The sequence below is a fragment of the Nannospalax galili genome, unplaced genomic scaffold (assembly GCF_000622305.1).
Source record: "Nannospalax galili isolate Female #2095 unplaced genomic scaffold, S.galili_v1.0 scaffold124, whole genome shotgun sequence".
Taxonomy (NCBI): domain Eukaryota; kingdom Metazoa; phylum Chordata; class Mammalia; order Rodentia; family Spalacidae; genus Nannospalax; species Nannospalax galili.
In genome coordinates, this window is record NW_008352485.1 from 1419714 (window position 1) to 1434565 (window position 14852).

General features: G+C 44.5%; 1 protein-coding gene across 2 annotated transcripts in view; it reads left to right on the forward strand.

Annotated features, from left to right (window-relative positions):
- Positions 1-14852, forward strand: part of Lrrk1 (leucine rich repeat kinase 1) — a 167975-nt gene that overhangs the window by 71536 nt on the left and 81587 nt on the right. For both annotated transcript variants that reach the window (XM_029554304.1, XM_008849539.3), the window contains exons 4-6: positions 5634-5805; positions 8663-8842; positions 9843-9991. In XM_029554304.1, the coding sequence (XP_029410164.1) occupies positions 5634-5805; positions 8663-8842; positions 9843-9991 (501 nt within the window). The remainder of the gene's footprint in view (positions 1-5633; positions 5806-8662; positions 8843-9842; positions 9992-14852) is intronic.

Genomic DNA, 14852 nt, shown 5'->3' on the forward strand with positions numbered 1-14852 from the left:
GTTATGATTACATTCAGTGCATTGCTATTCAATAGACTACTTGGCGTTCTAGCCAGTGAAATTAGGCAAAGAAGTAAAATGAAAGATATGCAGATCTGAGTTTGGTTTCCAGCACCCACATCAGGCAGCTCACCTTAGCCTGTAAGTCCAGCTCCAGTGGCTCTGCCTTCTCTTCTAGCCTCCAAGACCACTCCCATTTACATGGCATACACTCACAGAGACACATAAACATATATAAAAATAAAATTTTTTTATGTGTATGAATGTTTTGCCTGTGTGTATGTTACTGCAATGCCTGAAGAGGCCAGAAGAGGGCATTGGAGCCCCTGAAACTGGAGTTACTAAGGGTTGTTAGCCATCATACGTGTTCTGGGAACTGAACCTCGGTCCTCTGCAAGAGCAGCCTGTGTGCTTAACTGATGAACCATCTCTCCAGCCAGAAAGGTTGTATTCTATATAATTTAATTTTGTAATTCCATAGAATTGCAGAGATGGGAGAGAGATTAGTGGATTCCAGACTTTCGGGTGACAGAAAGTGGCTGAGGGGTAGCAGGAGGGAGATTTCTATGTTAAAGCAAAGTTCTGTGTCTTGATGGTGGTAACGATGGCACACATCTATACTATGTATGCCTGTGGTCGTAATATCACATTATGGGTTTCATACCTACCATACTACAGTTATGAAGATGTGTCAGTTGGGGGGAACTGGCAGGACAGTGACAAGAAAGGGGCACAATTGGGGTATGTCAGCTTTTGGTTGCTGTGACAGAATACCCAAGAAAAACAGCTTAAGAGGGAAAGGTTTGTTTTGGCTCACATTTTCACAGGTCATTACCAGCTGCCGCCATTGCTTTTAGGCATGTAATGAGGCAGAGAGCATCATGGTAGAGAGTATGATGAAGTGAATCTGTTCAACTAGGGCAGGTAGGAAGAGAGAGAAGAAAGAGAGGGGAAGGAAGAGGAGGAGGAGAAAGGAAGAGGAGGAATGAGAAGAGGGGGAAGAGGATGAGAAGAGGAGAGGAGGAAAAAGAGGAGGGAAGGAGGAGGACGAGGAGGTGGGGGGGAGGAGGAGAGACCTAGCAGAGGAGCAGGGGGAGAGGGAGGAGGAAGAGAAACAGGGAGGAGGAAGAGGAGGAGGAGCAGGGAGGAGGAAAACAGTGGAGCAAGTACAAGATATACCACCAAGGGAAGTCCTCCAGTAACCTTCCCTCCAACTATGTACAGCCGCCTACTGGTCTATTCAGCTATGACGTGCTCAGTGTATTCACACACTGATGAAGTCTGAGCTACACAATCCACTCACCTCTGAGCAGCACCACCAGCTGGGGACCAAGACTTCCTTCAACACGGGAGCCTTTGTGGGCATTAAAAAAAACTTTGTTTAATTGATATCAATCAATTAATTAATTAATTAATTTAATGTCTATGAGTCTATTGCCTGCATGTAATATAAGTGCGCCTGTGTCATGCAATGTCGTCAGAGGTCAGAAAAGGGTGTCAGATCCCAGGGAACTGGAGTTAGGGGTGGTTGTTAGCTGCTATGTGGGTGCTGGGATATGAACCTGGGTCTTCAAGAACAACCAGATCCATCTCTCCAGCCTTTTATTTTTTTTGAAAAAAGATAGGATCTCCCCATAGCCCCAGCTGGCTTGGAACTCATAAAGGTTGAACTTATCTCACAGAGATCCCCCTACCTCTGCCTCCCAAGTGCTGGGATTAAAGATGTGTGCCCCCATGCCCAACTTTTGTGGACATTTTATATCCAAACCGTAACAAGGCACTTCTGAGCAAAGTTCAGTTCCTCGGCCTGGGTCCTGGGTTACACGATCAGGTTCCAGCTCATGAAACTGATTTTTTTTGTAGGTATATATTATACTGATAAAAAGTCATAAAAAATTAGCTGAGAACTTGGAGAGATAGCTCAGTTAGTGACGTGCTTGCTGTGCAAACATGAACAATTGAATTTAGATCTCTAACAGCCATGTAAAAAGCTAGGTGTGGGGTGTGCACCTGTAAGCCCAGCACTGGGGGAGGGAATGGAGACAGGTGGATCTCAAGGGACTCACTGACTAGCTAGCCTAGCAGAAATGATGAGTTCTAGGTTCAGTGAGAGTTCTTGTCTCAAAAGATAAAAGAGCCTGGAGGGCTGGCTCAGCAATTAAGAGCAATGGCTGCTCTTTCAGAGGACCCAGGTTCAGTTCCCAGCATCCACATGGCAGCTAATAACTGTCTATAGCTCTGGTTCCAGAAGATCTGACACCCTCTTTTGACCTCTACAAGCATTGCATGACATAAAGGTGCACTTATATATATGCAGGCAAAACATTCATACACATACAATAAAAAATAAAATCTTAAAAAGGATATTTAAGAAAAGATGAAAAAGTGATAGAGGAAGACATCCCAAGTCAATCTCTGGCCTCCACATGTGCATGCACAGGCAAGTGCATCTGCATACATATATGTACACACACACAAGAATTGAATGAAAAGAGCATTTGGTTTCATGTGGATTCTCTGTAGGCATGTATGGATACATGCTCTAGAAAGCCCTGTGGGAGCTTTCCTCTGAAGAGGGAAGGAAGGGAATAGAAGAAGGGCCCACCTTTTATTTTATATGGAATTTAAATAAACACTTCAGAGCCTCCAGGTTGGCTCTGGTCAGAGAGACAGTGCCTGCCCTTCCTCCCCTCTGACTCCCTCTTGGCCAAGGCTGAGCATGACGTCACCCATCACCTTGTGATGATGAAGCTTTTAAGCCTGTGATGGACTGGAGTCTAGACAGCTCCTAGTTGTGTTAGTTGGTTGATCAATCACTGTGGCTTTTCTCCACAGTACATGTGCTTTCCAGGAATGGGCTCCTGGGCCCCTCCCTGGGCAGAGTAGTGGTGGGCCATTTTTTTGTTTTTCTGGCTGAATTGAACCAAGAAAGTCCAGTCACCTAGAAAGCGACTCAACTCTGTCAGATAGCCCATTGCCAATTCATTCATACCACAAAACACAAACATTCCTCCAAGTTCCACCCTTTCTGGGAAATCTTGGCTGGGATGAGGAGAACATAGGCTTCAGAGCTGCATAGACTACAGTTCACATCAAGGAAAGCTCTGCTGGTCATAAAGTCCCTTACTGAGGGTCGCATGCTCACATCCCTGACATGGAAGGACAGGCACATTCCATGCATGGCTGTCACAAGGACTGGATGTGACCATGTAAATAAAGTACTCAGTGCAGTGTCACCCATGGCCAGATCTTAGTAAGTATTCGTTATTTTCCCCGGAGTTCCACCCACACATTCCCTCCTGCCCATCTTGCTCTAACATGATTTCCAACAATGTTTGATTTCTAAATTGTTCTGTGTGCAGTATTTGCTTGTGGCTGGTTCTTTTATGCATTCCCCACCTTCAACTAAACTATAGGTCCATGCTCAGAAATCACCCCTTCCATCTGCTCAACCCTGCCTCTTGCACGTGTAGGTCTTCCCTGAATGTTCATAGTAGCACTCACTGGCTGCCTCATTCCTACCTGGGTTCCCCACTTGCCTCCTTGAAGATTCTGATGCTCAAGTTCATGGGAAGCAGCCGAATTCCAGGAAGGCCTAACATCTCAGTAGCATACTTGCATATTCACATGCCAATCCAACATCTGTCTGAGCATCCTTTGTGTGGACTCGGGCTCATGAAAATCGGGGCCCGTTTGAATTAGTCTATGACAGCAATTTATGGATGAACTTGGGGAAATCCTGAAGCCTCTGTGAGTCATGTGTTAATATACTACTTACTACATACAACTTTTACACATCAGAGGGGCTGAAGGTGGAACTCGGGCAGAGGTCCAGTATCCACCCCATCACAGTCTTCCTTTGGATTACCAAGTCAAGAATCCTGCCACAGCTTCCAAGAGCTTCTTTGTCCCTGGATTCTGGTCTGTGGAGTCCTGTCATTAGTCATATTCCTCTTTTTTTATTTTTTATTTTTTTGTCTTTTTGAGACAGGGTCTTTCTGTAGCCCTAGCTGTCCTGGAACTCACTATGTAGACCAGGCTGGCCTTGAACTCACAGAGATCCGCCTGCCTCTGCCTCCCGAGTTCTGGGGTTAAAGGAGTGCACCACCACACCTAGCCCATATTCCATTTTTCAGTAACTTGCAAAATGGTTCTCACAGGGCTTGGCTGCTTTCCCTCTTTCTAAGCTTTGAGAATTGTCAGATGGCAATTTCTCTGTCTCTGGGCTGGTGGGTATAGCTCTCACAAGGCCTCCATCTTCACGAGGCAGATGATTAAAAGTAGTGTTGTCCTGTAAAAATGGGCTTCCCAGGGCTGGAGAGATGGCTCAGCAGTTCAGAGCATTGGCTGCTCCTGCAGAGGACCTGGGTTCAGTTCCCAGCACCTACATGATGGCTCACAACCACTTGTAACTCCACTCCAGTTCTAGGGAATCTGATGCCCTCTTCTGGCCTCTGCAGGCAGTGTACACATGTGGTGCATTTATATACATGCAGGCAGAGCATACATAAAAAATGAAAATAGCCGGGCATGGTGGCGCACGCCTTTAATCCCAGCACTTGGGAGGCAGAGGCAGGTGGATCTTTGTGAGTTTGAGGCCAGCCTGGTCTACATAGTGAGTTCCAGGACAGCTGGGGCTACAGGGACACCCTGTCTCAAAAAGACAAATAAATAAATAGAATGCACATAAAGAAGAGCAGATTTTTTTAAATTTATTATTCTGGTTATGGTGGCACACGCCTTTAATCCCAGCACTTGGGAGGCAGAGGCAGGAGGATCTCTGTGAGATCAAGGCCAGCCTGGTCTACATAGTGAGTTCCAGGTCAACTGGGGCTACAGGGAGAACCTGTCTAAAAAAACAGACCAAAAAAATTATTATTCATTACTTCATACATGTGTATATGTTTGGGGCACTTTAGCCCCCTATTTAGTCATCATCCCCCTCACACTCTGTTGAATTTCTCCTTCTTCTGCCCCAATATGCCCTCCCATTGCCATGTCTCTTTTTCTTTGTGACCCACTGGGTTCAATTAGGGTTGCTTGCATGAGCACTGGGGGGAGGGTATTTACTGGAGTATGGGCACCTTACTAGTGATTTCACCACCGAAGAAAGAGACTCTTCCTCCCCCAGGCAACCACTAACTGCCAAAAGCTCCTAGGGGAGGGCTGGGGCCTCACAAGCACCCCCCCCACACACACATACACACATGATGGAATGTTGATGATTCCTATCTTGTGCAGGTCTTGTGAAGATATCCACAGCTGCTATTGATTCAAGAGTGCATGGCCATGTAATGGCCAGAAGTGTTTCACAGCTTCCTCCCCATCCTCTGGCTCCTGCATTCTTTCTACCCCCCTTCCATGATGTTCCCTGAGCCTTGGGGGAGGGGTGCTATAGCTGTCCTGTTTAAGGCTGAGCACTCAGCAATCACTTATTCTCAGCACTTTGAATAAGTGGTCAGATTACTTCCAGTTCTGGGGAGTTTGGTGCCCTCTTCTGGTCTCCTTGGGCATTGCACACATGGGTATATTTACACATATGTAGGCAAAACATTCATACACATAAAAATAAAAAAATTTTTAAACTTATGAACAAAGATGGCCTCACTGAAGCCCTGTCCTGTTTTGACCAGGGTCAGCTACTGAGCATCTCAGCAGCCCATGGGGATCTGGAGATCGTTCGATACCTACTCACAGAGAAACATGTAGAGCTGCCAACAGAGCCCACGGATGACAACCCAGCTGTGGTGGCAGCACATTTTGGACACACTGAAGTTGTACAGGAATTGCTAGAGTCCTTATCAGGTAAATCACAGCACAAAAGCTTCCCACTACCTTTCAGAGGACCTTCATTTTGGGCTTCAACCAAATGTTCTCATTTCTTCATGCCTTCACCCACAATGGAATCAGGAAGCCTAGGGCATCCAGTGGGCATGCCATAAAGTGAGAACTGCCTGCCAGTGTCACAGCAGCTGTGCATCCTGCTCCCGTTAGCTCATGAGGAAAATCTTCACGTGTACACTTGATAAAGAACCTAAGTGGGGTTGCAAGGTGGCTTGGCAAGTGAAGGTCCTTGGCACCAAGACCGAGGACCCAGGTTCAATCCCTGGAACTGACATGGTGAAAAGAAAGACTCCTGAAAATTGTCTTCCGACTTCCTCATGAACGCTGTGGCATGTACACCTACACACACACACACACACACACACACACACACACACACCAAATAAGTAAATGTAAAAAACTGAAGAATATGGGTCACTGTAGCTTGATTTTCAATTGATTTTAGAGCCATTTTTAGAATTACAGAAAATTGATAGGAAAGTACAGAAAACTTGGTAGGAAAGTGCAGGTTCTCATATGCCCCCTCCAGTTTCCCCATTCTTTGATTTTATGTTAGTTTGATATGTTTGTTGTAATTAACAGACTAACTTTAATATATTATTACCAAAGTCCGTAATTCACACTGGGGTTTGTTCTTGGTATTGTTTGTTCTATGGGTTTTTTATCTTTGTGTCTGTGATATGTATGTGATGTGTGTATGTATATGAATGCAGGTACACACATGACACAGTGCACATGTGGAGGTCAGAAGATAACCTATGGAGTACTCGGGTTCTCACCTTATACCTATTGTAGACAGTCTCTCATTCACTGCAATGTAAGCCAGACAAGGTGGCCCACAGACTTATATGGATTCTCCTGTCTCTGCCTCCCATCTGGCCATAAGTCACACACTACTGCATCTGGCTTATTTGGGTTTGGGGGACCTCAGGTCCTCACACTGTATAGCATGCATCTATGCGTTTTTACAAATGCTTAATGATGTGCACCCACCATTACTGTATCACACAGAATTGTTTGATATTGTCACTGCCATAAGAGCCCATTCTTCATCTAACCATTAACAAGCATTGCTATTGCCTTTCTGGTTTTGCCTTTTCTAGACTCTAGTTGGAATTGCACCCTTATGTAGCCATTTCAGGTTGGTTTCTCTCACCTAGCAACATGCATTGAAAGTTTTTCCATGACTTTCTATGACTCAGTAGAACATTCTTTTTATGACTAAATAATATTTCACTTAATGGACATAGCATACTAATTTGTAATTTTGCCTCCAATGAACTCAAGGTGTCGTGGCCCTCTGTAACATTCAATGGGGCGTTGGCTCACCAATAAGGGAAAAGTACTGGAACAACTCGGTGCACTGTAACTGTGATAAGACACAGAGGTGTGGGAGCACAAGGCACTGCCTTGCCTAGGTGCAGGACAGGTCCTCAGAGGGAGTGGGGCTTTCTGGGGTGAATAAGAAGTTTGCTTAGCAAACAATGGAAGGGCTCAAGTCGTCTGCTTTTGCAAGCAGGAAGCTAGGCTGGACCTCAGAGCAGTTTTCTGCTGATTTTGAGGCTCCTGACCTTCAATTTATCTCCAGTAGTAGCTGAGAATGGAAGGGATGGAGAACAATGTCCTGGGCCTCAATAGGAAGAGCACAGATGGACAAAACAACAATCTAAGAAGAAAGAATGGAGACCCAGATGGGGTGCTCTAGGAGCCTTGCATTTAGGTCACAGAAAACACATTGTCATGGTCTCTTTGTCGGGGGTGAAGAGCACTCTGGTTTTAGACCAACCAGGAGGTAAGTCTTCACTTTGGCACTGACCCTCTGTGGACCTTCAGCAAGTTTCCAACCTCTCTGTTCTCTGCTCCTCACCTTAGAACCATGGTTCTGCCACCTAAAAGGAATGCAACTCCACAGAAGTCAGCACTACAGTTTCTGTATTTCTTTTCCCACGATGCCCTTGCTGTGAATGAATTACAGATCATTCACCTTTTTGGATATACCTTAGAATCACCAATCCTGGTTGGCCACAGAGGAAGAAGGGCATTTGCCAAGCACAGGCTCCAGTTTCCAGGTCCTATGCCAGATCCTTTTCACGGAATTCTTATCTCTCATCCTGACTTTGTCCCTATTCCTAGTCAGTGACCTATCCCAGAGGAGGTCACCCTCTGACACCTGGTGATAGTTTGGTCTTGAAGGACTTTGCGCCTCTGGAACTGAGGCAATGGCATGATGCAGTGGGGACATGATAGAAGTCATTTTCCCATGGCAGCTACATCCAGAAGATAACTAACTGTTTTGAACTTGAAGATACTGTATCGTTTCAGCCCACACTGTCCCTGTATCTTCAGTGAGCTCAATGTCACTTTGCCCTGGAATTAAGTAGGTGGTTCCTTCACGGAGTCACTGTAGACTTTTGAGGCTGCAAAGTTAGATCTATTTCCTTTGTCAAAGATTTCTTTTAAAGTGTCATTTATGGAAGTAATTTATATGTGTGTTACAGGTAATTTGGAAGTAACGGACTATGTGAAGGCACCCCATAATGAAAGAGGGGTCCAGAAAGACTACTGCAGTAGTTGGGAGGGTCTTCCTGGTCTCAGTCTCCACACGGGAATTTTTTAATCTGTCAGTATCACACCGTACCTTCCTTTGGGAGTCTGGCCTTTCTTGGCTTTCTTTGATAAGCCAGTGAGTTTATAATAATGTAGATGCAAGTCAGAGGTAAACAGGAAGGCCGGATTTTATGAATGGCCACAGGGAAGCTGAGTGTGAGAGCAACCAGCACCTTCAGTGGCACTTTCCCTTTGTCCCATCACCTGCCAGGTTCCTGCAGCACCCAGAGACTGCTGAACTGGATGCTGGCCCTGGCTTGCCAGCGAGGGCACCTGGAGGTTGTAAAGCTGCTGGTCCTGACACATGGGGCTGACCCAGAGAGCTACGCTGTCAGGAAGAATGAATTCCCCGCCATCGTGTGCTTGCCCCTCTATGCTGCCATCAAATCAGGTGCGTCTCCACAGCTCAACCACGTGCACACTGGCCTTCTTTCCAATGTGGGACTCTGGCTTCACCTCTGATTCTCCAGTGGCCTCTGTGGAGCAACTTCTGCGACTCTGTTCTGTTTCTCTCTCTCTGTTTCTCTCTCTCTGTTTCTCTCTCTCTCTCTCTTTCTCTCTCTCTCTCTCTCTCTCTCTCTCTCTCTCTCTCTCTCATGTGTTCCTGTGTGTGGATGCACATGTGTGCAGCTGTGAGTACACATTAGTATGCAGAGACCAGAGGTCAACATCAGGTGTCATTACTTAGGACAGAGAGACAGGGTCTCACTTTTAATTTTTATTTATTTTTATGTGTATGAGTGTTTTGCCTGCTTGTAAGTGCACCACATATGTACAATGCCCACAGAGGCCAGAAGAGGGTGTCCAATCCCTTGGAACTAGTGTTACAGACAGTTGTTAGTTGCCATGTGGGTGCTGGGAACTGAACGTAAGTCTTCTGAAAGAGCAGCCAATGCACTTAACTGCTGAGCCATCTCTCCGGCCCTGGGTTGCACTTTTACCTGGCATTTCCCTATTCATCTAGACTGGCTGGTCATCACACTCAATCTGTCTCTACCTCGCCAGTGCTGGGATTACAAGCTTATCCCATCACATTCCCTTTCTATGTGGGTTCTGGGGGTGAAGCTCAGATCCTCGTACTCGCATGGCAGGCACTTTACCAACTGAACCATCTCTCCAACCCTGTTATTTTCTTTCTCAGAATAACTGTGCCTCCCTTCTTGTGCCTTCACTTCATAGCAGGGACCAGATATGGCAAATGGGGCCTCATGTGGGGCCCTGAAAAGGGCAGAGTCCCTGTAGAGCTCCTGCTGCCAGGAACTTGGCCCATCATGGGAAGTAGCTAAGAGCTTGCTCTCTAAGCACCAAAGTTTTTACATTTTTGAACTCTGAGTGGAGTTGGCCATTTGGACGTCTAGATGCCCTGAGCTCTCTGTGTTTTGTCCCATTAGGGAATGAAGACATTGCCATATTCCTGCTACGGCACGGGGCCTTTTTCTGTTCCTACATCCTACTGGACAGCCCTGACCCCAGCAAGCATCTGCTTAGGAAGTATTTCATCGATACCAGCACCCAGCCTAGCAGCTGCCTTGGAAAACCAGTGAGTAGCACAGCCTGTGGGTAGGGTCTGAAATCTGGCCTTCTAATCTGACTTTCTTGATGTTTTCTTTGCTATTTTTCCAAAGCTAGTTAAACAGGACATGTTTTTTTAATTTCCTTTTGAAATTTTTCCTTAAATTAGCAAAAGTTTTAATTGTACAAGCAGTATATGTTTATAACAAGTGAAAACGCAGAGAGATGCAATAAAATTTACAGATCTGCCTCCCTTTACTAACTTGGGAAGGAGATCCTTCACATCTCCCCGTATTCAGAGCTACATGAGCCTTCATGAACCAAGGCTGGAGGCTGGGCATGATAGCTTTTGCATGTGAGCCAGCAACTGGGAAGGGGAGGCAGGAAGATGAGGGGTTCAAGGTCACCCTTAGCTACACAGTGAGTGCAAGGCCAGCCTGGGATAGCTGAGACCCTGCCTAGAAACAAGCTAACAAGAAAAAAATTATATCATTTACATTATCTTCAAGTTGGCTTTTTAAATGTGACACTCCCTCTACATCAGCCAACAATAGCCTTAACTTATTCTTTAAAATATGTACCTCAGGCAGCACAGTTGGCCCAGCCCTTCTCTTTTGAGTCAGTTGAGTTCTGGGTTTTGCCCCTTGTTATCCAGCTAGGTTACACCTGCTTATGCAGATCAGCGTTCCTGGAAGTGGGCTGCTTTAGAATCACTTCCACAACATTTGAGCCTCTCTGTCCCCATACCTTGATCAGCACAAGATAATCCACCCAGAGCCTTTTAATTTTCCTCAGCCTATTGGATGAACATATATATATATATAAAGGGTTTTAATGTTCATGTTTTTATTAATAATACTATTGAATTTTTTCATATGTTCATAAACTATTTACATCCCTGTGTGTGAGTTGCCTGATAATATTTGATGCTTTTCTAAAACCTTGGAAGTTCCTTTATGTATTAGAGATTTTATAAAGGGCATATCCAGTCTTGTTTTATAGAAATATTTTACTAGGTTTATTTTTTGTTTTATGTGTATGAGTTTTTGCCTGAATGTATGTGTGTGCACCACATGCATGCAGTGCCCATAGAGGCCAGAAGAGGGCACCAGGAGACCTGGAACCAGGTTCTCTGGACGAGCCACCAATGTTCTTAACCACTGAGCCATCTCTCCCTTCCCTCCCTCCAGCAATTTATGGTATTTTTATTCATTTCATTTTTACATTTTAAGCTTTGAGGTTTTTTTTCTGATATTTCTCTTTGTGTGATGTATTAGGGAAAGCTTTCTTCTCTTTGTGGAGAACTAGCTATTCTATCAGTTTCTAAAATAAAGCTGCTGGATGTAGTGCCACACTTGTCTGAAATCCAGCCCTCAGGAGCTGCAGTCTGGAGGATCTCCAGTTTGGGGCCAGGCTGGATTGCGTAGCAAGACCATTGGCATTTTCATATATTTTGGTGTGCATTTGGGGTTTCTAAGTACTGGTACGCTGGTCTACCAGTTGCTTGTGGGTAAATGCCTTACTGTTTTCATTGCAAGTGCTTCATTATTCTTGCAATCTGTTGATGCAAGTTTCCTATTTCTTTTTTTTCAAAGTTAATTATTACACATTCTATTCTGTATAATTTCCACAAATCCCCAATTGTATTATATCAAATGACCACAATTGATGTGTCTGTCTTGGAAATCATCTGTCACCTCCTCAAATGGCCACATTGCCCTCTTTCTCTTTGCATCAACCTTGGATAAGTTGTCTGAGACTTTCGTTTTCGGTTTTCGGATCACCTTATTTAAGTGCCTTTATGTACATTTTATAATTCCCTCCCTAAAGATCTTGGGTTCTGTTCTAGGTTCATTTCTGTTATGATAAAATTCCCTGGCAATAAGCAGCTTAGGGGAGAGAGGGTTTATTCCGGCTCGAAATTCCAGGTTGCAGTCCATCATGGCAGAGAAGTCAGGGAGGCAGGACTGTGAATCAGCTGGTCACATTACATCCACCATCCACAGCAGAGAGCAATCAATGGATACAAGCTTGCTGCTCAGCTCACTTTCTCCACTCATGCAATTCACAATCCAAACCCAGGGATGGTGACACCCACTTTTAGGCTGGGTCTTCCCACATCAATTAATGTAATCAAGATGATCCTTGCCCACAGGCCAACACAACCCAGACAATTTATCTTCAAGACTCTCTCCCCAGGTGATTCTAGGGTGTGTCAAGTTGATAATTAAAACAAACCATCACAGATCTCTATTCCAATGGGAATACATTTATATCATTCCCATTTCCTTTTCCAACCTGATGGCCCAGGTGTGGAGAATAAATCTTTGGCTTCTCTGTCTTTAGACAGTCTCCTTACCAACTCCCTTAATAATTCTGGTAGATTTTAGCAGAGTTTCTTCAGACCAATCAAGTCATATCATTGGCAGACTCAAAAGAAGCTGGTCTCATCCTTTCAGATATTTATATAACCAGCTTTACATCTTGTTCACTAGAAAGTTTAAAAGTTGTTTAATCATAATGATAGCAAGTCTATCTTGTCCCTGATTTTAAAGATCCTCTGAGCCTCGCTATAGATTTCTTTTAAGAAAGCATGTGTTATATTTAGGTAGTTTCCATGTGTTGATGTTTGCTTAGTATTTTATTTACTAGGTTACTGAGTTAGCGCAAATCTCTTTTACAGCAATAGCTTTTCTACTTTAATACATTGGTTTAACAAATGATGGTGAGATGTTGACCCAACCTTGAATTCCCTTAATAAATACTAATTGGCTTGATTTGAACTACTGACTACTATACAACTATTCTTATTTCTCAGCAGTTTCAGGAACTTGGTATACTATATCTGGAAATGTTTCATGGGAACCATTGTCAAAGGCTAATTGGACAAATAAGCCTTTATTTTAAATTTTTGAAGTCATTTACCAATTGTTTTATATTCAGTTTAGGAGATTACATTTGGTAGGTGGTCATCCATTTCCTTTAGACCTTCAACTTTGTTGTTATATTTCATTTTAAACTCTTTTCTTCTACAGCTTGTAGTTATAGCTCTCTGCTCTTATACTGTGAAATAGCTTTCCTTTTTTAAAAAAAAAATCAGAACATCCAGGGTTTTTGGTCTTTTTGAGACAGGCTCTCTCTGTAGCCCCAGTTGGCCTGGAACTCGCTATGTAGACCAGGTTGGCCTCAACCTCACAGAGATCCGCCTGCCTCTGCCTCCTAAGTGCTGGGATTAAAGGCGTGCGCCACCCCGTCCGGCCCATAAAATAAATATATATAAATATAAAATAAATATTTTATTTATTCTTTTTATTTTTTGTGTATGTGTGTATTACCTGCAGGTGTGTAAGTGCACCCATGTTGTGCCATGGGTAATCAGAAAAAGGAATCGGATCCCCTGAAACTAGAGTTACCGATGGTTTTTAGCTGCCGTATGTGTTCTGGGAATCAAACCTGGGTCCTCTGCAAGAGTAGTCGGTGCTCTTAACCACTGAGCCATCTCTCTAGCTGCTAATTTTTCTTTTGAGACAATGTTTCACTATTTGTCCTTCGCTGGTGTGGAACTTGCTATGTAGACCAGGCTGGCCTGGAATTCAGAGAAGTCCACCTACCTCTAACTTCCTGGTGCTGGGATTAAAGGCATGGGATACCATGCCCAGCCTAATTATATTTAATTCATTAGCACTTCATCAGACAATATTGCAAGGAATGCAGTGTGTGTTCTACATGAAACTACTGAGGTACAAGGCATTGTTACCTGTGTTACGTTGCCCGTGTTTCCCAGCAACAGACAGTGTTGCTGTCCAGACCAGAGCCTGCATCTCCTGCATGCATAGCTTTTCCCCAGGATTCAGTTCCTAAAGCAGACCTCTGTAAGCAAATTGGCTTGACTTTCCTATACTCAGGAGTTCCTGGGAGTCTTAAAATCCCCCATGTTCAAGCTGCACACTACCCTGATAAATAAAGTCTCTAGGGGTGGGACCAGGCCTCCAGAGTTTCTGAAACTTCCCCCAGGTGATTTTAGTTTGCCCCTGAGGTTGACAGCCAGTATCTTTGATTTTCTTGTCATAAGATTAAAGCAGAGAGGACCAGCCATCTCTCATCTCTCCAGCAAGGTGACTCCTGCCTCTGTGCTATGGCTGGCAAGAGGCATGGAGTGATGATTGCATTTTACCAATGAGAAGACAAATAATAGACAACGCTGCTCTTCCTTTCCTGGGCTCTTCTGGCTCATATCAGAAGAGGAAATGAAATTGCAGTGCAGCCTGACTCATATGCCCTCTTTGGGCCTCCAAAGCAGGTGTTACTTTTGTGATTAAAGTGACTCTTAAAGGCAAGTGCCCTAGATGGGCGCCTCTGGCCGCCCTGTAATCTCTGGCCTGTGAGGGGTCACCCCTGTGCTGCTACTGAAGAGAAGACAAGGGTGATGGCTCAGGAAGCCCACGTAAGCTCACCACCTTTCCAGGTATCCTATGGGGTTGAGCTGACATTTTCACTTCCAAATACTGAGCTCCTGATGCTAGATTAAAAGGGTACTCTGCTCACATGATATATGGCCTGAAAATGCCCTTGACTTTGCTGCCATTCATGGCAGTGATCTTAGTGAAGTAGCCATCGTGGAAGCACAGGCAAGACCAGGAAGCCTCCAGGTCTGCTTCAGCAATCATCAGGTGCCATATAGCATCGTTTGAGGATGACCACCATGTGTGACATCCTGGTTTGCATGTGTGCTCTGATTACCCCACTGGTTCCTGTAGTTTAGGGTTTGTTTTGTTTTGTTTTGTTTTGTTTTGTGACAGCACCTCACTATATAGCCGATGCTGGCTTTGAACTTGCAATTCTCCTACCTCAGAATCCTGAATGTGGGATTACAAGTGAGCATCACTGTG